General features: G+C 48.4%; 1 protein-coding gene across 26 annotated transcripts in view; it reads right to left on the reverse strand.

Moving 5' to 3' along the window:
• The window catches only part of GREB1 (growth regulating estrogen receptor binding 1), a 141,888-nt gene that overhangs the window by 68,971 nt on the left and 49,263 nt on the right, over nucleotides 1–23,654 (reverse strand). For 10 of the 26 annotated variants that reach the window (XR_011426592.1, XR_011426593.1, XR_011426594.1 and 7 more), the window contains exons 1-4: nucleotides 20,609–20,814; nucleotides 7,712–7,892; nucleotides 3,123–3,242; nucleotides 500–676 (exon numbers count right to left, since the gene is read on the reverse strand). Coding sequence is in view for 20 of the 26 variants with exons in the window: in XM_070236673.1 (XP_070092774.1) it covers nucleotides 500–676; nucleotides 3,123–3,242; nucleotides 7,712–7,868 (454 nt within the window). In the remaining 6 variants the exon portion in view is untranslated. Of the gene's footprint in view, nucleotides 1–499; nucleotides 677–3,122; nucleotides 3,243–7,711; nucleotides 7,893–20,608; nucleotides 21,202–23,654 lie in introns of those variants that run through there. The other 16 variants (XM_070236677.1, XM_070236675.1, XM_070236666.1 and 13 more) reach the window with 11 other exon arrangements.

A 23,654-nucleotide genomic window follows, 5' to 3' on the forward strand; every position in this document is an offset into this window, starting at 1 on the left:
GGCAAGTTCATTAACAGGTTCATGCCCATCTATAAAAACAGGACAATAATGACCACCTCTTGAGAGGTGAGAGGTCAACCAAGGGAGAGAATGGCTGGAGGGTGCCCGGCAGTTATCAGGATGTGAATGTTCTGGAGGCAGGAACACACACTCAGCCTTATTCTCCTTCTGCCTCACGTCTGATGGCTTCTGGGAGGGTCTGGCACAGGGTTTGTCATTCCTCATCCAGGTAGGCACTTAGGAAAGGTTTGATAAATACACGTACAAAAACATTAAAACTAAATGATGAGCTCTCTACAGGAAAGTAGTCATATTTTAAAATAAATCTCATTTGCATTTCATTCCACAAAGAAATAGTCCACTGAGAGTCATCAATGGGGCAGTGTGACATGCTGATGAAGAGACCCTAAAGGTGGCCCGTTTCCGACCACCAAAGGCCTGCCGTGTCCCCGCCCCACATGTGGCCGGAGCCGTAGAGAAGGGCAAAGGAGGAACTTACCAAGGAGAGCGTTGTGCCCGTTATCATCCGGCAAGAACCTTTTGTCCACGGCGCACACCAGAAGATGGTCTGGCAGGCTGGGGGACTTGGCCCCCACGAGGAGGAAGTCTGCAGGGACGTCGATGGGCTCATTGGAAATGGAGACAAGACGCAGGTCCTTCCCGGCCTGACAGAACCCTAGGAGGAACAGACGGGGCTCACACCTGCTGCCCACGAGGGGCTTCAGCAGAACCAGGATCCATATGGGCAAGCGGACGAGAACCTTCTGGATCTTGTCAGGACCAACCCTTACCTCTGGACGCAGCTGACTTTAAAATTAATTCTGAGAGAAAAAATTATCACCATAGTTATTCGTGACACTTAGCACAGTTTTTAGGATTACCAGTGTCACCATGTAATACACATTAATGTACAGAGGAAGCTTAACAGGGAAAAACTGTAGACAAATGGTGGTAGATTAAGATGTATACAACATAAATCCATAAGAAACTGTGAGTGATTTTCCATTTTTACATTTTACGGGTATGAGGAACAGGCTGATGTCCGGAATAAAGGGCGGAGCCCAGGGCCGCTTGGCCGCTGCCTCCGGGGAGGGGCTGGGTGACCGCCTCTTAGGAGACTCTTCAGCGCAGAGACACTTCCACTCTGTGCCACTTTAAACTTTTTGTATTTGAGAGCTTTTAAATATATTTCCTATTCAAAAAATAAGTGTCCAAAAATATCTGGAAGAAAGGGAGAAGACGGAAACAGCTGCGATTTATTTGGATGGGCCCCTTCCAGGGTCTTTCTTGACAACAGCACATTCAGCTCCACCCGCTTCGAGGCCTCCATCTTTAGTTACTGACTGAGATGAAGACAGATGCCGTGAACCCTGATGGCCCAGGCCTTCCCTGCAAAAGTCTACAGCACTTTGAAAAGTGCCGTGCCCCTGCTTCACCATGGACAGCGCGCTGTCTCCTGCTCTCCCCTCCGTCCCTCAGTCCGGGGTGGCGGTGGGGGGACCTGGGGGGCGGGGAGGCGGATAGGCCCACTCCTGCGCCCACCGTGTGCGGCACGGGGCCAGGACACGCTCTGCACAGCTCTCCTGTGATCGCCGATGGGAAGGATTTCTGCCCCCAGTGCAAAGACGTGGCGATCGATGCTCAGAGAGGTCACTTGCTCAAAGCTGCTGAGAGGCGAGCCAGGACGGAGCCAGGCCTGAGTCTCAGGCTAGGGGCGGTTCCCCTCATCGTCCTGGGGAAGTTAAGCAAATTCCCAGACGTTGAGGTCAAGCACCCAGCAGGTCTGCGACCCAGCCCGTCCTTCTGAAGAGCTTGGGAAAAGTTGGCCGTGGGCAGAGCATTCACTCCATTTATTTGGAAATTCTTTGAAAATCACGGTGATGACCACTGGAGAGTTTACTGTTCTCTTATTTAATTAGGTGGCCTTTTAACACGTGGACACTAGCAGTCCTACCTCACGAAGAGCCACTGTGCTGGCTTCCCTCTCCCAGTGAGGGCTGATCCCCGCCCCTGTTGGCCATCCTGCACAGGGTTGGGTCTGGGCCCCCACACAGGGCCCATGGGGCCACCACTGCCGTCTGATCACTTCTCCCCACCCTGCCCAGGCGCATTGCAGACCCTTACCCAAATAAACTGCTAGCAGTTCCCCAGAGGGCTACAATCTCACCCCTCCAAGCCTTTGCACATGCTGTTCCTCTGTCTGGAATGTCCCAGCTTCCCCCAACCCTCTCCCAGTCTCCTCGCTAACTCCTGCTAATTCTCCAAAACTCAGATGAAGGACCACCTCCTCCAGGAAGCCTTCCCCAAGCTCTCTGCCTGCAGCAGGAAACTTCCCTGTGCTCCCGGGCACCCCTGCTTGCCTACCCCACCCTATAGCACTTTCTACATCGTCTGCAGTGTCTGCTTACCTATATAGCTCCATTAAACTGGGAATTCTTGTACCTTTTATCTCCAAATTTCCAGAGCAGGGGCTCAATAATTATTTTAATTAACTGACTAAATAACTAACTAGTTACACCTCTTGACTGGTATGGTGACAGGACACATGAACTTACTACCTCTCGGGAGGCTGTCCGGCTAGTGAGGGGCAGAGCAAGTCTCTGAGCACAGAGCACACGCTAGCATCTCTAGACCAAGCTGCCACCCCAGCCGGCATCTCCAAGCCTCAGTTCCTCAGCAGCAAATGGGAAGAACATCACTGATTTCACAGGGCTCCTGAGACAACAGGTATCTGCGTTTTCAACAGAAAAGTACCAATAGAGGTGAAAGATGATTCCTACTAATCAATTCTGAGGTAAACACGCAGTACCAGCAGATCTGAGTTGAGAAAATATATTCTAGTCTTCAAACAACCGATGTAGAAAAATGAACTCTGGGATCTAAATCCATTTGTAAAGTTGAGGCTGTCCAAAGGGTGGCTGAGGGGCTGTGCGCCCTCAGCGTGTGTGCCCCTTGGGGTGATGTAGCCAATGCTCCTGGTAGGGGAGGGCATGCCTGCCACTACCTGCTGGGGACAGTGGGCACAGCTCACACCTTAGGGGCCCAGGACGGGCAAGGGGACCCCCGCAGCACAGAGCCGCAGACTCCGGGCATCGGGGGCCCCGCCCAGCTGGTGGTCTCACCATCTGTGGTGCAGCACCCTTCGGGCGGAGGGTGCATCTGGTAGGGATTAGGGCGACAGTTCTGCTCCAGGGCCCCTTCTCCTTCTTCTTCCTCTTCCTCATTGTCCACTCGGCTGCCACCTACAAGTGGGAGAGAGGAGTGACAGCAGTGGAGGCAGAAGGAAATACTCAGCAAGTCTCAGCTTCTGAACCACTAACCAGTCCTCACAAACACACCGTGAGTCTGGCATTGTCTCCAGAGCTTCTTTACCCGACAGGAAAGCTGAGACTCACTCCAGTTGATGAGTTTCCCAAGGTCACAGACTCAGCCTCCAAGCCTGGCCTGGGGACTTCAAATTCAGGTTCACTTCTCTTCCCATCCACACAGCTCTACATGTCTGCACAAGCACAAGGGTGCAATACGTGTATAATTGGTTAATAAGGACGGAGCACGAAGCTTGTACCTAGTAGGCACTCCAAAAATATTTGTGTAGGGGGGACCATGGTGGAATATATAGACCATTTTACAGATAAGGAAACAGAGGCTCAGAGAGACCCCATGATTGGCCCACAGCTCTTCAACCACCATGTTCCCAGTCGTGTCTGATGCCCAAGCTGACATTGTCACCACCAACTGCACTGCTCAGTTTAGAATACAAAATACAGTGTGAACTGCCTTTACATGGTGGAAGAGAGCTGTTAAACTATATGTTTTCATTTACATGCATGTATAAATTACTAGAAATACAAACACATCCAAATTTGTCTCATACACAAACCATTCCAGAATGTTCTAGAAGAGGGTCAGGCTTAATAAAAGCTTTTTATTAAGTGAAACTGTATTTTAAGAGTAATGGCAAACATGGAACTGGCCAGGAGAGCCAGGAACTGACCATGGAAATCCCCTGCTCCATGTTTGTGAGCTCTGTCACAGCAGTAAGAGGAGTTTCTTGTCATGAGCCACAGACGCTCAGCTCCTGGAGAGCAGGCCCTCTGCCCTTACTCATCCCTGTAACCCAGGCACCCAGCAAAATGCCTCGTACAGGGGTGGTGCTCGAGAAGCATCTGCCCAACCGAGCTGAGCACACACAGCTACACCTTATTACCCAGCATGGCTAGAGAAAGGGGGGATTTCCTAGAAGTGAATTCTCAAGGCTGTTAAAAGAAGTTATTCAACGGACACTTTTGGTAAAAATCTTTCCCAATATGCCTATCTTTAAATGTCGTTAAATAAAGACCATACAGATTTCTTCATGGTTTAGGGTCATTATGAGCATCCTTAAACACACTAGGCTAGGAGACAGGTGTTTCTTCTTTTGTTTCTGTCTTCTCTCTTAGTGCTGGCTTCTCCGTCGCCATTTCTCCTACTCCCATCTTTCTCGGCTCTGACACCCTCCGTCCCTCCAACCAGGGAGTTGAGTGGTTTTAGGTTAGTGATGAAATCGTGTGCACTGGACAAAGATGGGACAGGGACTCACGGATCTCAGGTTGTAGGATTTGTGTCTGCCACTGTCAATGTGGCCCCGGGAAAGTTACTTAACCCCTCTGTGCGTCAGATCCTGCATCTTTAAAATGAGGTGGTTATATAAAGTCACTTTGAGCTGTGACAGTCCAAGTGGGGAAATACGGCCCTCAGAGTTGCACAGAATATGCCAGATGTGATTTAATCAGTATGGGGTACTGGGAACATACCCTCACAGTGGCCACTGTTTTAAAGGTGTTTGTAGGACAGGAGACTAAATATTTCGAGCCAGTCGGTGACCTTGGGAAGGTCAGAGCAAGAAATGAAGCAAGAATTCCTGGTCTCTCCATCCTTCTGGACCTAGAGGACACAGAGGTGGTGGGAACACTGTAAAAAGATTACCCGGGAAGACAAGGGTGGGGCGCAGGGCAGACGAACGCCAAAGGCGCCTTCAGAGGCTTCCTTCCTGCCATTCAGTGCAGGCCCCGGGGGGAGTGGTGTCGCCCAGACCCAGGTGCCAGCAATGCAGCACAGGTCCCCATGGGGGCTCAAACTGTCCTTTAGCCACCTACGGAGTGGGTGGCATGGAAGGCTCTGCTGCAAAATCAAGACTAGTCTCTGAGCCAGTCCTCCAGAGGCCCGGAGCGGACGGCAGAGACACCAACAAGTGGAGGGAAAGGGGAGAGAAAGTCGGAGGCTTCGGAGCTGTGAGGGCACACACAGGAATGTCTGCACATTAGGCTGCTAAGCCGAAAAGAACAGGAATTCAGACCCTCCGAAAGAAAGAAAGAGGATGGTCTTAAGCCTCAGAAAGTCAAAGAAAGAGCTCAAAATCCAGTCACTAAGAAAGCAGGATTAAAGGTCAAAGGTCTACATCAGACATTCCAGGACCTTTGATGGGACCGGCTGGGAGCAGACCAAACCAGACTGTTTACCAAGGTCCCCGGCAGGAGCAGAGCTTTCCGAGGGCCCTGGACACACCAGCTGGACTGGCAGCTCAGGACCCTGAGCTGAAGCAGGAATCCAGGGATCCTAGTGCGGCATCTCACTCCACGAGGCCATTCATTTGAATGTTTACACTACATTCTGTTTTCTTTCCATGAGAAGAAACTGTAGGACATGCTGAGTGGGTGGGATCATAGGAATTTGCCTGCAACTTCTTTAATTAATAAGCACTTATCCCAAAAGGCTGGGTGGTATTTGTTTGGTTTGGTTGGTCTCTCTTTAAAAAATAAATAAATAAATAACACGTAAAAGGTTTTTCCCCTAGAAGGAGATGGCAAGACCCCTAATTCAGAGAACAAAGTGATGAGGCCCTGCTGAACCACCCTCACAAATACGGAGAATGTTAACAGACTGAGGGTGTTTAGTACACCAGCTCCCTGGTCATAAAAATCATCCTTCATGTTATCTTCTAAGGAAGGACAGCAATAAGATAAGAGATCCTGACACAGAGACAGACAGACAAAACAAGGTGTGGCCTGTACATGCCATCTGCACCAAGTTTTATGATGCAGAAAGCAGGGGCTCGAGCTGAGTGCTTGGTTTATGGTGACATTTAGCAAACCGAAGAGTCGCCCGCTTCTACCAACCCCTCATCCTTCCTCCCCCGACTCGAAAAACGAAATCTCAGAGGATTTCCCTATTCTGTCTGGAAAATGGGAAAATCACAGCAGGGCCTGCTCTGGTTTTCATACCGACACGAGGGCTGCACATGGCGGCCAACAGCTGGCAGGGAGCCTGCAGCACTCGGCACCGGAGGCATGGGGCTGCCCTGGAAAGCTCCGCGCGCCCCACACCCTCTCAGCAGGGGAGGGCCTCCTCAGAAACCAGCATGTTCGGGATGCAGCCTCCCAGGTAGAGGACAGGAAAGGTAATCCATGGAGATCACTCTCCCTAGATGGGTATCCATCAAAACTCCAAGCAAACCAATCTTCCTTCTTCCCAAATCATGAGACTCAATTACTTTAGCTGATGGAGGTGAAAGCAGATTTCAAAGTGCCATTCAAAGGTACTAAATTATTTATCATTATGACTATCGTTAACTCACCATGACCCACCAAGCCTTTCAGTGCTGTTAGAAGATAAGGATGACCATTTAATACATATTTCACAAAAGTCTAGGACATATTCTCCAGGGATTTCTCATCTCCCCACAGTGTCACAGGAAGGCTTCCTATGCCAGAAAACGTCAGTCCTTTCTATGTGAATTCTAGAAAATTCTTGGGTTTCCTACTTCGTGGTTTTGACCACAATCTAGTTTCCCTCTAGACCCAGATCCAGTTCTTTTTGGCTCTTAGCTGATTTGCAAGGTTAACTCTGTAGGGACATTTCACAGAGTGACACAGGAGCGCTTCTCTGCTGGAACTCTCAGACATCACACAGCGCCCGTGCCTCATTTTCCCTTCTGTGCAACCTTCCTCAGCCCGTCATCCCCACAACCCCCAACACACACACACACGCGCATTCACACTGACACACTCACTCACATCGTGACCACCCCAACACAGGACCTGGCATACCGCAAGCTTTCTTAATTAGTTAATTTTTATTTTAAAGCACAGCCTCTTTAACTTCATGAAAATACACAGCTATAAAAAATACACACTAAAGATCGAAAAATACAACCATTCTAATGTCTCTGGATAATTAAGTAAACCTTAAAGTTGTCCTCATGCCTGAAGATTATTTATTTATTTATTCTTAGCACACGTTAAATTCATAAGGGTTTGTTCTCGGTTTTTAAAAGTTTCTAGAGGGCTCTTGTATCTGCTATCATAAGGAGAAACTACCTAGGCTACTTTGCAAAGATATGGTCAAGAATCCTGGGATAAAGAGAAAAAAATGTTTATCCAAGTGAAAACGTCAAACCTTTTAATAAGGGTAAGTGACAACCAATTGAGAAGAGTCAAATTCGGCCCTATTCTGTTCTCGTGTTAATCCAATGAATAATTTTATTCCTTGCAACTTTATGGCTGAAACTTATTTTAGTTTTAGCTAAGTAGGAACGTATGTGCCACTTTCTTCTTCTAACAATTCTTTTCTGCTGGGCTCAACATTTTCTAGCAGAACAGCAGAGGAAAGGTTTCAAGTTCTGTTGCTAACATCAACTACATCAATACAAGAAATGCACAAATGCAGCTCCTACCTTCCAGAGCAGAGAGCTGCCGCTCAGCTTCCAGGTACAGCTGGGAGAAGATGGGCCTGGGCACCAGGCTGCTGGACCGCAGCGAGGCCTCGATAGAGCTGTGCAAGACCTCTTCGAACCGCGTCGTCTTCAGCTGTCCAGCGTAAGAGTTTCCCATCTTCAAAAGAGACGATGGAGTCTTCTGTTTAAAACGGCATTTCAGTTTCAGTGAAAAAGACTGAGCTGAGCGTGAAGCCCAAAGGTAGAAGGTAGACCCGCTGCGAGGAGGGGAGGGCCGTGTGTCCCCCGCTCGCAAAGAGGAGGAGAAGGCGGCTCTTAGCCGCAGCTAGTGCTGGGCAATTACAGGAAGTTATATAAGTAACAGCTTTCTCTAATTTAGCACTCAGCAGAGTCTGACACCTCTCAGAATATTTTACTAGAAATTGGCGCTTAGTCATCCCCAGGTTTCACAGACCCCAGCTTTTCCCCCCGAGATGTGAGCCTGCCTCTGAGAGACCCCGGAGAAAGGATGCTCTATTTTCCTTGAGAATTTCACATTCCCTGCAGAATAGTCCAGGGCCACTTTATGTATGTGCCGGCAGCTGACAGCGCAGTGACCCACAACGCCCAGTCCCCACGTTTCAGGATCACAGCACTCGGGCCCCCTCACCGTCTCAGAGGCAGCCTCGCAGACTCCCCATCACTACCTTTTCTGCTAAAAGCCCAATTATTAACATTCCTCCTTTAAAGTGATTTTTATTTTGTTGTTTCCATTATACAAGTAACGCAGAATTACACCTGGAAATCTGGAAATTACAAAAGAGGGTGGAAAAACAAGAGGAAAATCACCAATATTTACATCCCCCAAGATAACCCTTGTGATTTTTTGGGGGGAGCAGCTTGATGAAGATAGCATTCACATACCACACCGTACCGTTCGCCCACTTAACACAATTCAGGGGTTTTTAGGATATTCACTGCTGCGCAACTGTCACACAATTGATTTTAGACTAGTTTCATCACCCTAAAAAGAAACCTCATACCCTTTAGCCGTTACCCCCCAACCCCTCAATCCTCCAGCCCTAGGCAACTGCTAATTTACTCGCTGTCTCCGTGGCTGTGCCTCCTCTGGAAATGTCATATTAATGGACTCACACGGCGTGTGGTCTGCTGTGACCGGCTTCTTTTCATGAGCATCACGTTTTCAAGGTCCCTCTGTATAGCAGCCTGTGTCGGGACTTCCTTCCTACCATGATATTTTGATTCTTTCCAGACTTAATTCTCTTTAGAACTCGGGGTTAGGAGGGAGATAAGAGATCCTATCCACATAGCCATAATCATTCTAGAATACAATTTTTGATTCTGCCTTTTTCACTTGACATAAGCATTTCACCCAATCCTCTTACAAATGCTTTTAAGACAGTTTTAATGGCTGCATCATCTCCCAGTGAGTGAAGGGGCAGAGGTTTGCGCAGACATTTCTCTCGGATCATACACGCGGTTAAATCTCTATACTTAGTCCTTCCCAAGAACCGGCATTTAAATTTATATTCCTTCCTAATGTTTCTGTTTCATTTTAAATTTAGCTTTTTGTTTATATTTCCCTCTTCCTATTTCCTTTTGGTTTAACTTGTACTTTTACCAAATTTCTTAAGATGACTACTTTCTTGTCATTGTTATTTTCCATCTTACGTCTTTAATAATGAAGACATTTACGGCTGTACATTTTCCTCGGGGCACCTCGTTGCTAGGACACGTAGTTTTACTGTAAAGTGTTCTCCTTTCCACTTCTCTTTAGACAGTTTAGGGTCTCCCTTCTGATCCCCTCTTAGGTCCTCTAACTATCCGGGAGTGTATGTTTAATTTCGAAATAGTCAAGATTTGGGTGAGAAGCGGGGCTAGGCTTATATATTTATTTCTAATTTGTATTAGATTATAATCATCACTGTGTCCTTTAGAAACTCTACTTTTTAAATTTCTTAAGGGTTTCTTTTTGATGGGTACTTGATGGATTTTCACAAATATACCATCAATATGAGAAAAAAGATGTATAAATTCTCTTCAAGAGATGAAAGGAGATGATTTTTCAATTCTTCTATATCCTGGTATATTTCTTGTCTACTATACTGTAAATCTTCAAAGTAATATTTGACATAAACAATAGCACAAGATGCCAGCACTGACGTGACCACAGGACAGTAGTCTCCTGCTTCATTCCTGGGATGTACACCCAGCCACGCTAGTGTGAGTCTGGCTTCACCAGCCGGCACGATCTCGCACATCACTTTGACTTAAGACATACGTAAGAAAGTCCCCTTGTCCTTGCTCTGCCTGGCAGAGCAATTTCAAGATGGGACTGTGGGTGCCCCAAGGAGCTCTGGTTTCCCTCCTGAAGATAAAATGGGCCAAGCAGTCACGTTGATTTTCTGCCTCTATTGTAAGGAAGGTCCAGCCTTTCCTCTTCCAACTAAAAGTAAATGGAAACCATTCAACACTTCCTGCTCGTGGCAATAATTCCCGACTGCAGGGCCCCTTGGTCAGCCTCTGCTTACAGCCTGGGGAAATGAGCTGTTGGGAGGATTGCTTCAGGAATTAGCCGCAACAAAAAGAAAGTGCTCCTGAAAAAGAGAGGTCAGCTGGGGGAGCCACCGAATAGCCCGTCAGAGTGGCTCCAGGCCCTCTCATCGGCCTTTTTTCTTGACCTGCTGCATCCTTCAGTAGGTGAATGAGGCGTTACCGGCCACATCTGGGGACACTTGCCTTATTTTCAATTCAGGGTGGTCCGTTTAAAGCTGCCGCCAATTAATAACATCACGACTGCCTCCTATTTCTATAGATCTTTGTCTGCAGAGCTTCACGCACACAGAAAGCAGCTCTAAGTCCGGCCCATTTTACATGGAGCCCCTGCAGAATCATGCTCGGGGACTGAAAGAAAGGGCTCGGGGCATCCAGATCCTACCTTCCCAAGGTCCTACTCAGCCCGCCTGACAGCTGATGGGCGCCCTGAGCCCAGAGGACTCCACTGGTTAAGGCAAATCAAGGCCTAGCACGGACAGGGCAACAAAGAGGAAGAAAGAAAACCAGCGTTCATTGTCCAGCCCCTGCGCGCAAGGCCCTGGGCATGCTCCCGTGATTATCACACTTGGCAGCCAGGTGAGGGCTATTGTGAAGCTATTTAAAGATGACAAATGCAAGTCTTGGAGATGATAGGTAACCTGAAGGAACACTTATTAAAAGAAAAGAAATAGAATTGGGGATGAGGGAGGAAGGAGGGGGAGGGAGAGGTGGAAGCACGGCCGGAGAGAAGAAACACACAAGGGACAATGGCATAGAAAACTTTCACACTCAAAAAAACAGACATTAGGGGGCCAGCCTGGTGGCCGAGTGGTTAAGTTCACGCACTCCGCTTCGGTGGCCCAGGGTTCACCGGTTTGGATCCTGGGCACAGACCTACACACCACTCATCGAGCCATGTGTGGCGGCGTCCCACACAGAAGAACTAGAAGGACTTACAACTAGGATACAACTATGCACTGGGGCTTTGGGAGGAAAAAGAAAACAAACCAGGAAGATTGGCAACAGGTCTTAGCTCAGCACCAATCTCCCTCACCAAAAAACAAACAAACAAAGAAAAAAGACAACCAAAAAGAAAACTGGACATTTTATTTTACAACCCCAAGCAAACATCAAAGCTTTAACGTCTATAAGCAAAGGGTGAGAGAGAAAAGGTACCCTGCTCTCCATCTTATGATGCATTTGAAATCATAAGTAATATTGGTAAATACAGATGGGGAGGGAGCACTGAGAACCTTCCGGAAACACTGTGGCCCTTTTGTTAGTCCCATTGGACCACAATCGCGGGGTGTGGGAACTTCCCACTAACAGAGCAGTGCTCTGCCAGACAAGACCACCTGCGAGCTAAGGAGGGTTTGGGATCAGGGGGCAGAGCAAGCTGAGGGGGAGGCCCCGCTGGAGCTCTCTGCCATGTCAGAATCTCGCACTTGTCAGATGGGGAACTAAAGAGCCAGAAGGAGGAGAGCCTGGGTCAGAGTCAAACACGAAAGGCTGAGTCCTCCCAAATGCCTTGTGGAATGAAGGCCACCCCGGTGAAAGGCCTCCTGGGCTGGGCTGTCTCCGGGTGGCCATGACCACCCACTCCCCAGGCACCGTCTCTTTGCTAGATTCCTGCTGCGAGAGACTGCTAGACTTCAGGTGTGCCAGCCGTGGGGATTTCTTCCACACCCTGATGCATCATACTCCACTGCCTGCATCCCAGGGCCTGGTCCAGTTCCTCCCAAAGCTGGTGCATCATGCTCTTCCAACTACAGAATCCAAAGCAGTGCCTGTCACACAGAGATAACAGCCAAACCACAGCATTCACTGTAATGCACAAGGGCCTGGCTGGAGTGGACTAGAGAGAGGAGGTGTGACTCACTGGGCCTTGGTATTCTCATCTGTAAAATGGGCACTTGGAAGAACGGCTTGTTCATCATAGAGAGTTAAAAGAGACAGAGTGCGTGAAAGTGCCTAGCATAGCAGCTGGTCATCAGGGCATGATATTAATTTCCAGCTAAATCTGAACACTTACATGAAAAGATGAGAATTCCAGATCATAAATGATAAGTGACAAATAGTGCTATGGTCCATGAGTGCTACAACATAAGCAGGGTTGGGAGGAATCAGTGAGAACGTGGGCAGCCAAAGGGGCTGGTATTCAAAGTGGGCCAAATAAGAAAGGCAGGATATTTTTGGCAAAAAAAAATTGGGACTAGACTTTGAGAAAGAGACAGAAGAGCACAAAGATATGAAAGCTCCATGAATACAGAAACGCTCCAGGAAAAGGAAATAAGCTCATCTCTCGAGTGGTAAGTGGTTTACGAGATGGCACCATGACAGAATAAAAACAAAATGAAGGGTAAAAATTAGACATTGTTTCAGTAGCCCCTGGAGCTTCAGAACAAGGGATTTATGATGATAAAGGTGATGTCTTAGGCAAGTCAATCGGACAGGGATGTCTCGGGTAAACTTGGAGGGAAGACCTGGGGCAAGAGGCCTGGGGACACTGTTTCAGCTGGACCCTTGGATATCTGCTTGTTTTTAAGAGTGAAGGCCAAAAGGTTGCTTGAAAGCTCTGCACATGGGGGTGCAGTTGAATGGCTGGTGGGCCTCACGGGAGGTAATCAGATGTGGGTGTATTTCACCAAATCAACTTCAATCACAGCTCTATGTCAGCTCACAGCCCAGAACCAGCACTTAACCTCCACTGCTCCATGTGACCCCAGAAGCACCTATGACCTGGACCAGATGAAGCAGACTGACCCCAGGTGAATCTAGAGTCACAAAGGTGGGCTATCTCAGCACGCCCCTGATGAGTGACATGCAGGCCATGCCCTTCTCTTCCCGTGGCACCTGTAGGTCAAGCTGTGTCATTTAGAGGACTCAGAAAGAGAAGGAATTTTAGGTTGAGTTGAAGTTCATTGGAATAAGTGCAGGGCAGAAACTTCAAGGAAGATCAAGGATTATTACAAGTAGGGACAAAGGAAGGTGAAGAGGCTTCCAGTGAAAGGGGACAGATGGCATACACGCATTATCTCTACTCCCTCTAAAACTGCACCAAGAGGACAGTGAGGAATACAGAGGTACAGATATACAAAGACAGAGAGAGAGGAGAGAAAGTAACAGCAGACAAGATATGCCAACAACACTTAGAAGACACAAAGTGGAAGGAGAAGCGGGGCTGGACTTTGAGAGCAAGAACTAAAGCCCCGTCCTGCAACAGGGAGCAGCCTCCTGAGAGGCAGACCAGTCCAAACTCACCACAGAAGCCAGAAAGGGCTCAGGCATCGGGGGCAACAGTGAAAAGGGGAGCTGAAGACCAGGGGTGGGGGGCTTCCTCTCCCTCCTCCTCCCCCGGCCCCCAGCAGCCCCCTTCTCATCTCTGCTGAAGGCTGGAGGTTTACTCAGGAAAAAATAAACCTCGGAGAATGTGGACTCTGGGACACAGCTGACAACAGGCGTGAGACCCAGGACTGAGACCAGGAACTGGCTCCAGGTCTATACACGGTGGCTGAAGTGCCCCACTTCACGTTCCTTCTCCCTATTTGGTTCCCCCAAAATGCTGACACTCGGGCTTGAGGATGGGTAGATATTGACAACTGAGGGTACCCCCAATGTCACAGATCCACATCCAATCACCTCCTGGGAAGTCCACTGTCAACAGCCATATGGGTACATACAGCAATTTTCTGTGCCTGACTCTGAACAACAAGCAGACACCCAAAGACTGTCAGCCTCACAGAGGCTTTTGAGAAACCCTTTAACGAAACAGGTTGAGACCAAAAGAAACAAAGAAAGGAGAGCAAACAAAAGCTGTAAAGGAAAACATCCACCACGATCAATATCCTCAGAGGAAAACGCATCCACAAAGCAAGAACAGAATGCTGTAAAAAGAGAACATGAACGTGGGGGCAGGGGCGCATGGGGACTCTCTGTTCCTTCCTCTCAATTTTGCTGCGAACCTAAACTGCTCTAATACCATAAAGTCTTTTAAAAAGAAAATGCAAACATTCAGAAAACAAGAATGAACTCTTAAAAACTTTAAACGATAATAGAAATTTAAAGTTTAGTAGAAAGGCTGGAAGACAGAGTTGAAGATAACGACACAAAGGAGAGGAAAGATCAGAAAATTCGAAGATCAATCCATGGGGTTCAATAGGAGTTCCAGGAAAAGAGAGAAAGGAAAGGGAGGGAATGATAGTCCCAAAGAAATAATCTAGAAAAATTTCCAGAACTGAAGGACATAAACTTATGGATTTAAAGGACCCACCTAGTGCCCAGCACAATAAGTGAAAAAGGACACATGGCCAGGCCCATCACCATGACATTTTCGATTACCAGGAATAAAGGGAAGATCCCAAGAACTTCCAGAAAGAAAAACTGAGTGCACTCCAAAGATTAAAATAATCGGAATACTTTGGATTTTCACAACAGTGAAATGTCCTCAAAATTCTGAGGGAAAATGACTTCTTACCTAGAATTGTAGTATATGTATTAGAATAGTATAATAACTTTTTAGACTATGTTCATATTCACATTTATTAAAAACTAAAGGTAACGTTCACAAAATAAATGAAATGCAGGCATAAAAATGAACAGACTTCATACAGAATCTCAGCAGAACGGCAACTGAAGGTCACAGTGGACCAGAGACTAACAGCAGAGGAAGGCCACGTGCAAGCATTTCCACAAGCATCATCTAATTTAATCCTAGCAACAATCCTATCTGGTCATTATTTCTGTCCCTACTTTTCTCCTTATTTTATAGATGAAGAAACTAAGGCTCAGAGAGGTTGGGAGACCTGTCTAACGACACACAGCTGGTGCCTGATCTGGAGCTGAAAGCCCGTCTCCGAAGAATCTCTTCCATGAAATGTAGCGTTAAGAAGTTTAAACTGCAGACTATAAAAATCTCAGACATGCTCAGCTGAAGGGTTATAAATCTGTATTATCATTACCTTCGAGGGCTCTTTCGAGTAATGACAAGACATTTCGCAGTTTTACAGAAAGCTGTGGCATTCCTCCAGACTTCTAAAGGACCACGCTAGGAAGTCAGCCTCACTAAGCGTGAGACACACAACCGAAACCAGACTTCCCCGTGGGTAAGCGTTCTCATCGTTACTCTGGGAGCCCCTACAGTCCTGCAGTTATTCATGGAGGACGTTCTGTCTGCACTCGCAGACACATGACAGACCTCCTCAAGTCCCTGTCATAGTACTTGTACATTCCAGCATGATCTCCAAAGTGAGCACAGAAAGTATCAAAACTTCTGTTTGTCTGTTTTACCTAATCATTTTATTCTTCAGTATTTGTTCTATAATGGAAATAAAGTATAGTATACACTTCAGTCCATATATGCAACTTATAAACCAATAAACCATATATAGAGAGAGACAGAGAGAGAATATGAGTTCAAATGGAAGAAGAAGAAAACCAACATTTGCTTAGATTCCACACAAATGTGACAGAAGCGTTATCTTCGTTCTACAGACAAGGAGACTATCTGGGATTTGAAAGCATTTACTGTCTTCATTATTCTTTGAACAGCGTAAACTCCAAGATCATCTTCAGTAAAAATCAAAATCACAGCTCCCATTTATTAGGGCCACTTTCTGCAATGCTTCTCAGGTCTGCATTGGTTATTTTACTTCTTCTCATCACAGCCCGAAAGCACACGTAGCGAGGTTCTCATGTGACACATTAGGAAACTGAGGCAGAATGGGATTAAGGGATTTGTCCAAAGTCACACATTTGGGACAATTTTAGAATGTCTGATAACGTGAACCTACGTTTTCAGTGAAGATGGTGACTTCGGAAAAGGAAGCGTTTTTTAAAGCTGTTGCATTTCTTTTAATGATGTCCCCTTGTCCAGCCATGCTAAAACTTTTGGTTAGAAAAAGGATTGTCCTGGGTCTTAATGGTGCTTTACCAAAAAGGGGGGCTGCCGTGCAAGAAAATAAAGCCTCAGGAAAGAAAAAGATGCATTTCTAGCCAGACAAAGAGAACCAAGAGCATTCTCAGAATCTTCCTGAAGACGGGTCTGCACGAGGGAGGAGAGCGAGCAGCCCACTGAGGCTTCCAGAGGCAGGCCGAACAAACGAGCAGGCGGCGGGTTGGGCCTGGACAGCGTCCGCCTCTCCATCAGCTGCACTGGCCCTTCCCAGCAGACTACAGCAGGAGCCTCCGGACGCCAGCCCAAAGAACATTCTCACTCTGGCCTCCCCTTGAAGTGACCTTTTCCCTTTTCTTTTTTTAAGAATAGACTATCAAAAGGTTTGCCCGAGAGGCAGCAAATCCCTTTATCTTAAAAGGCGCACAGACACTTGCTGGGGAACCTGAGGGCCGTGTGTCCAGCTCGACTCTGGGCCACTCCTCCTCCTGTTCCTTTCGGAGCACCTTCCACTTCGCCTTTTCTCAGTCAAGCCACGAGGTGCCTCTGCCTGAGCCCAGCGCCCCGATTTGTCAACAGCAGTGACCGAGCTCCCGGAACGGGCTAGAACTCGCTTCCTAAGGTAACACCCAGCTCTGCGTACCTCTGGTGCTGCACACTCCTCATTGTACTCGTAAAAATAAAGCCATCGGGCCCCCTGCTGCTCACTCGCCAGATCCAGCTCTTCCCCTCCCGCAGAGATCTCAGCTAATTCAGGGTCACAAACACCTGGTTTCCTTGAAATGCCCAGGGGCACGCACTGTTGGCCTCAGTCCCTGTAGGGAGACTGAGGCCCACAGTGCACTGAGAATAAGCACTTCGGTTCTCAGTCCTGCATCCAGCTAGACCAAAACCAGCAGGCCTCTCAGAGACGGCCTTGCAGGTCCCTTTAAGTTACAAGATAAGACACCTCTCAGTAAAGCTGGACTTTACCAACTTCAAACAATTTTTCAAAATTGGGCCTTGCAAAGTGTTCATAATCTGCCTGCTACAGTGATAAAAGCATGTACTTTGGAATAAGACCACCAGGGACTTAATTCATGGTTATGCTTCTTTCAAGCTGTGTGGCCTTGAGCAAGTTGCCTAACCTCTCTGGACCTCCATTTCCTCATTTGTAAAATGAGGATAAGAAGCACCTTCCAGAGTTGTAGTGAGGGCTAAATGAACCAACGTATGTAGGTGGTTGGCACACAGATGTTAATAAATTCTAGTTTCCTCTCTACAATTGGAATTAAGTGCTCATAATTCTAATTTCTAGATGCTAACTAGAGGTCCTGACTTCAGTGGATTCATTGTACTGCCTTGTGAATAAACTGGCTTCCTTTAGGACTCCAAGTGAAACGTGCCTATCCAAGTAGATATCATTTCCACGTTTCTTATCCCCCTTGCTCTCAAGACTTGAAGCTCCTTGATGGCAGGAAATTTTGTAGTCACCTCTTTACTTCCCATGGTGCCTGGGACACTGCAGGCCCCTGGAAAATGATTCCTAAAAGGAGGGAGAGGGAAAGAGAGAGACCACCTGTTTGAGGTTTTAGTGAGGACTATACAGACCTGGGGCATGGTCCCATCTGAAAGCATTCAGATGCCGAACTTAAAGCCTCATAAACATATCTGAGGTTTTCATTTAGGTCCCAGGATGCCATTGCTGTTACGGTTCCAGAAAACTCATTAGCTGGTGGCCCCCGCCCCAGGTATTACCTGAACACACCTTACTGTTTTCCCTTCCCAGCAGGGTCAGGGGAGCCCCTCCTATGGGCATCGAAGGACCAGATGTGCACGTCTGCTCTGTCCTCGTGAACACACTGCTGCTCGCGGGGCCTGCGTGGGCCTGCTCTCCCTTCAGCTCACACTGAAGCCCAATTCATGGCTCCCTCTTCTGCCCACCTCCATCCCCCCAGTACTTTGCTCGCACAACCATGGGCTCCGGATTTTCCCCAGAAAGCTCTTCCAGGCTTTGAACCGCTGGAGGCAGCAACCAAGCTCGCTCTTCTCTCCATCCCCCTGGAGCCGGGACAGTTTCTTTTAGAGAGAGAATCTGGCAGGGGAATGGCTGTGGACTCGGCTAATGATCCCAGGCTTGACCTCCACCCAGGCCACCCCAGGCTCGAAGAAGAGACACAGCTGGAGGCCTTCAGGGTCTCAGGACCAAGTTCAGAAGGCTGGGTCTGTCCTAAGCCGCAGACTGACAGCTTCTGGCCTGTTCCATGCCTCTGTGAAAAACAGAGAACTTTCCTCCTCCAGAGTCATGGTTTTGCTTTAAACAAAGTTAAATGCTTAAATAATCAAATTTGGATACATGGAAGAAATATTTCATTTCCACTTGGAGCTAAGGGGGAAAGTGAAATCGACAGAGCCCTGAGCGGAAGAAACTCACAGGTGGGTAGGACATGCGGGTAAACGACACAGCGCAAAATACAGGGGATCGTCCTTTGCCAGGATCTCGGCAAGAAGGTAGCTTCAAAGGAAACAGAGGAAGGAGTGGAAGCTTCCGTCTTAGGCCAACCTCAGAGGGCCTCCTGGAAGAGCTGAATCTGGAACGATGAACATAGGTCTGCAGCTGAAAAGAACGGGCAGATGGTGGACAGTGCTCCCAGGCCTGACCCAGGGAAGACACCCTTGTGCGACTGGGGAACACAGGTCCTTGCAGAGGCTGGAGCATAAGGCGGACGTGTGGGAGCCGGGTAGAAGGGTGGCGAGGGGCCAGTTCCGACTGAGCCCTGCTAACATGTTTAGAATCAGCCCTGCAGAGCCAGGAAAGGACATTACACAGGCCTGGTTAGATGGTATTTGACAGAAGTCACCTAGGCTTCCTAAGGAGGGGCCTGCAGGCAAAGACTGCCATACGCTGCGCCTCAAAGAGGGCACAAGGAAAGACGCGCTCTCTGCGGAGGATGAAGCAGAGGACGGAGTCTGGACGACTGCAGGCTTTAGAAAGAGGAGGAAGTCAGCGGTGTTGTCCTTGCAATGCAGAAAACAGGGGCAGCTGTGCGTCCCGTCCAGGCGTCAGGGGGCGGGGCTCAGATCCTCCAGCCATCCCCCTGCTTGCTGGTGGTTCCCTCCCAAACATCTGTGGCGCCCCCTCTGTACAAAGCCTCGCATGGTCTGTTACCCCTTGCCTTTGTCCTCCTCTCACCCTCGGCTGGAGAAGTGACCATGGCAGAGAAGAAAGAGGCTGTGCTCTGGAGTCGAAGGCTGGAGTTCAAGTCCATGAGACAGAAACCTCTCCAAGGCTGCCTGCCAGGCCTCTCTCTTGCTTTCACCATCTGCCTCCATCCTGAATCGTGTCCAAAACACACCCGCAGTCCTCAGACCCTCCAACCCGAGGCTGCCTCTCCTGTGGGGAGACGGCCGCCCCCAACATCCCTGCAGACCTTTCAGGGCCTTACAGGAAGGTGACCGACGCTGCCCCGGCCAGCCACAGTGGGTGAAACAGCCCAACCCAAAGTCTTACCCCAAACTCTAGCTCAGATCTGAGCTTCCTCTGACAACCTCCCTCCAGCAAAAGTTAAGAATCCTTCAGCCAACACACAAGGATGGCAACTTATCTGTGGTGAGTCCAAAGTTTCAAAAAAACAAAACTAACAAAAGCAAAGTGCTCCCAAGACTGCGTTTGCAGCCTCATTCTGTAATCTCCAGCAGCGCGCAGGGGCCCCCAGTGAAGGATGGGAATGGAGGTGCTCCAGTAGTGTAGGGATAGTCGGCCGGAATATACGATGTGGCCATAAACACATTCAGACTGCAGAATGGTCGCCTATAAACTCTTTGACGGTCCTCGCGGCAGGAAACGGCATTCTGATGTAGATTTCCCCGATTTTCCCCAGAGGAACTCATAAACGCCACAGGTGTTGTTTAAGGAAGAAAAGCCGGCTCAGGGCTTGACTTCTGTCTAATCTGCCTCCCTCCAGCTGAGACGGTCCTGCCCACAGCCGCCGCCCAACCTCGCCACCGCGGCCGACATCTGTTCACAGTGTCAGACAGTGCTTCCTCCGAGGAAGCCCTCAAGCTCTCTCAAATGCTACAGAGCAAGCAGCCGTGTCCCCTCCAGCTGCAGTGAGAACTGAATGGGAGGGGAGCACCTTCACAATAAAGCCAGGGAAGAGGAAACTACTGAAAAACTCCCTAGAACCAAGCAGGCAGGATGCGAGAAGTGCTGGCATCTCCTTAGCACGTCATTTAGGACTTTACTCCCCACCCCTCCTGTGTCTACCTTCTGCAAAACTAACCCTTTCAGATACCATTTCAAATGATAAAAATAAGGTAATTCATTAAGCGGATTCACTCGGTTTATTGCTCCCCTGCACCTTACGAAAAGCGAATGCCTTGACACTGTCACCCTGCTTAACACAGGCCAATGCCATCTTTATAATCAGCGAAAAGCCAGCGAACCCTCTCCCACCCCAAAATCTCTGCTCTCAAAGTCAAATGCACCGTACCTTACAAAAAGCTGGTCATCTCAGGCAGCCCATAAACCATCCAGCCCAGAGCAGGCTAAACCCAGCGAGGGAGAGCGCTGGCAGAGGCTCCCCGCCTCCCAGGGCTGTGGCTTTGATCGCGTGGGGAGTCCTTAATGCTACTGAGAACCATGCCAAGGGCTGGGTCAGCCTGACACCCGGGTTCCTGGGCCTCTGCCCAGGGAAGCAGAGGCGGCCAGGCCAGCCAGGGCAAAGGTTTCGACACCAGTATCTGCTCTCGGGACTACAACAACAACCAGGGGAAAAAAATCAGCAGCAGACCGTCCAAGGTGCTGGAGCTCCATCTGCCCAGGCTCCTGCTGGGTCAGACGGCAGATGCCATGGTTTTCCGTCTTCTTAGCACTGAAGTGTTTTGCTGGGTCAGAGTGCTCTCCACGCAGGTACATACCAATCTGTCGGTGGAACCACCAGCAGTTAAACCGAGTCCTTTTAAACAACATGAAAGTTTTGTACTTGGAGTGGAACCACGTATTCTCGCACAGAGAACGAAAGGTCAGGGAAGAGCACAGGCTTTGCCACAGGAAACGGGCAGCCGGGGCTACGGCCGGAGGACCAGAGGGGTGGCGTTGACCCACAGGAGCACGTGCCCCGTGAAGAAGCCTCCTCCAGAACACCAAGGCTCACCCCAACCAGGAAAACCCCCCTGGGAGGCAGAGGCACGGTCTTAAACTTCTTTTATTTACATCATTTCTGCCACTGTGGGAATCATGGCAACACCAGCTCAGGCCCAGAGCTTCCTACACATCCCTAGGCAATGACCCTACAAATCTGAGAGTCCTACTCAAATCCTAATTGACAGAGGACAGAAAAGAAATGATGGGAGCCCATGTCATAGTGATAAATACCTTTAACTTTGATTTTTACCTTCTTGCCAGGGTCTTTTATTTGCATGCAAAGATGACAGGATAGGACCCAGCGGTTTCCGTGTCATCTACCTTTTGTGACAAGGGCCAAGAGCTGGATTATTCCTGTTGGTGCCCCAGTGGACAGAGTTCTCAGCTGTCTCCAGACCCAGTCCCCAAAAGCACCAGGGGCTCAGGGTGGAAGGAAGAACCCCATGTCACAGACCTATTCCTTCCCCGGCTCAGCGGTGTCTCCCCAGCAAGGACCGGTGGAGACCCCACCCGTCCCCACACCTCCACAGCAAGGGCAGGGCAGCGCCCCCTGGTGGCTCTGCTTGAGTGAGGCTCCGGGAGTTGAAGCAAACCCCTGGAGCCAGGGCTTCCCCGGTGGGGAAGCAAATCAGGTCAGAGGAGGACCCCTGGGGACTGCAGAGGAGGTGACCGCACAGGGAGTGCCCGCCGCCTTCTGCCACTCAAGCACTGTCTGTAATGGCGGGAAACTGGACACGACAGAAACGCCCAGACAGACAGAAAGGAACGCTGCATGCAGTCTCCAATATCCACATGCACGGAGGCTACGTGCATGGAGGGGTCTTAAACGATGCAGATATACTCAGGATGTAAACTTCAACAAGAAAAAGATTTTAAAATTGTTAAAGAAATATCTAGAGAGAAACACATATATACATATACGTAATATAATATATATGATATTTTACTATGTATAGATAGAGAGAAAGAGGGAGAGAGAGAAAGCAGCAGAGTTTTTAAGAGGATGGGCTCTGGGCCCAGGCATGGGTTTGAATCTTGACTTATTGGATGTTAGACATTGAACAACTTACTCAACCTTAATGTGCCTCAGTTTCCCCAAACTGAAAAAGGGATCAAAGTATCTGTTTCTTGGGGTTGTTCTGTGGATTCCATGAATTAATATACATAGGGTGCTTAGAACAGTGACTGACACATAGATAATATTTACTATATAGGCCGTAATAATAGTAGCAATTATTATCATTACTAAGCTTTCAACCTGTAAATAAATAAACTAAATACATAAAAGATTGGAAAAAAATGTCTACAGTGGTTACCTCTAGGTCAAATAATTCAAGATCTTTTTATGCTTCTTTAATCATTTCTATAATTTGCTTTTTTAACTGACATAAGTTGTCATCAGCACGAGGAGAAAATTAGCAAAAAAGAATTTGCCTTCATTACGTCTGAATTATAATACACTTGAACTGACTACACTCTCCCATCACTGTCGAAATAGGCTTTTGACGTGACAGTAACACAGAGATGCCTAAAGAGGAGAGGCTCACAGCAATGTCAGCTCCCTGGGGGTGTTTGTGGTGTGAGTCTCCCTTGTGAATGTGGATCTGCAAATCTATGCTCAATGCCAACACAGCTCCTTGCCAGAAATGCCTGTCTTCTAGTCCATATCAAATGCTTTCTCCCCCTGGCCAAATCCCATCCCCATCAAATAGGACAGGCAGAGACACAGTCACCATGCCAGCAGCCAGCACTGGAGACTGTGACGCGTGGCTTTATTTTCCTTTCTGACCACAGAGGCTAGAAGTGATGTCCTTCAAAAAGCAGAAAAGTCTCTACCTGTCCAACAAAGTGTTCGAGAGACCATGATAACCACCATTAACAAATAAATAGGCCCTGGATTCTATAAAATCTTCCCCTGAGAGTTTTCCTATCACCTTAGATCTGTTTTACTCGTATAAACTGTGAGGGGTTGTACTGCCACAGCTGCTGAATGCTGTCTGCTCAAAGTTTCCACTCACTCCGCATCTTATCACACCTCCCGTTCTTTGTCCATTCTGTGTTCCATCTGCCTGGAAAGCCCTTACCCCTCATTTGTGATGTGAACTCCTACTCATCCTTCAAAACCCAGTTCAAGCATCTCTTCTACTGTGTGGTGCCCCTGACCTCCCTAAACAGACCTAAGCACCTCGACCTTTGTTCAGATTTAACAAATTTCCAGAAGCCAGACTAGAGGGAGGACTTAGGACCGATGCAGGTGAAGGGCACTGTGGTATGGTGCGCACTTAGAGGAGGCCGATTGGCCCTACAGAAACCCAAAGACTCAGGACTCTGGCGTGTGTCGGGGGAGCGAGAAGCAGCACTGAAAACAGGAGACTTCTTTGAAATACAGTATA

The sequence above is a fragment of the Equus caballus genome, chromosome 15 (assembly GCF_041296265.1).
Source record: "Equus caballus isolate H_3958 breed thoroughbred chromosome 15, TB-T2T, whole genome shotgun sequence".
Classification (NCBI taxonomy): domain Eukaryota; kingdom Metazoa; phylum Chordata; class Mammalia; order Perissodactyla; family Equidae; genus Equus; species Equus caballus.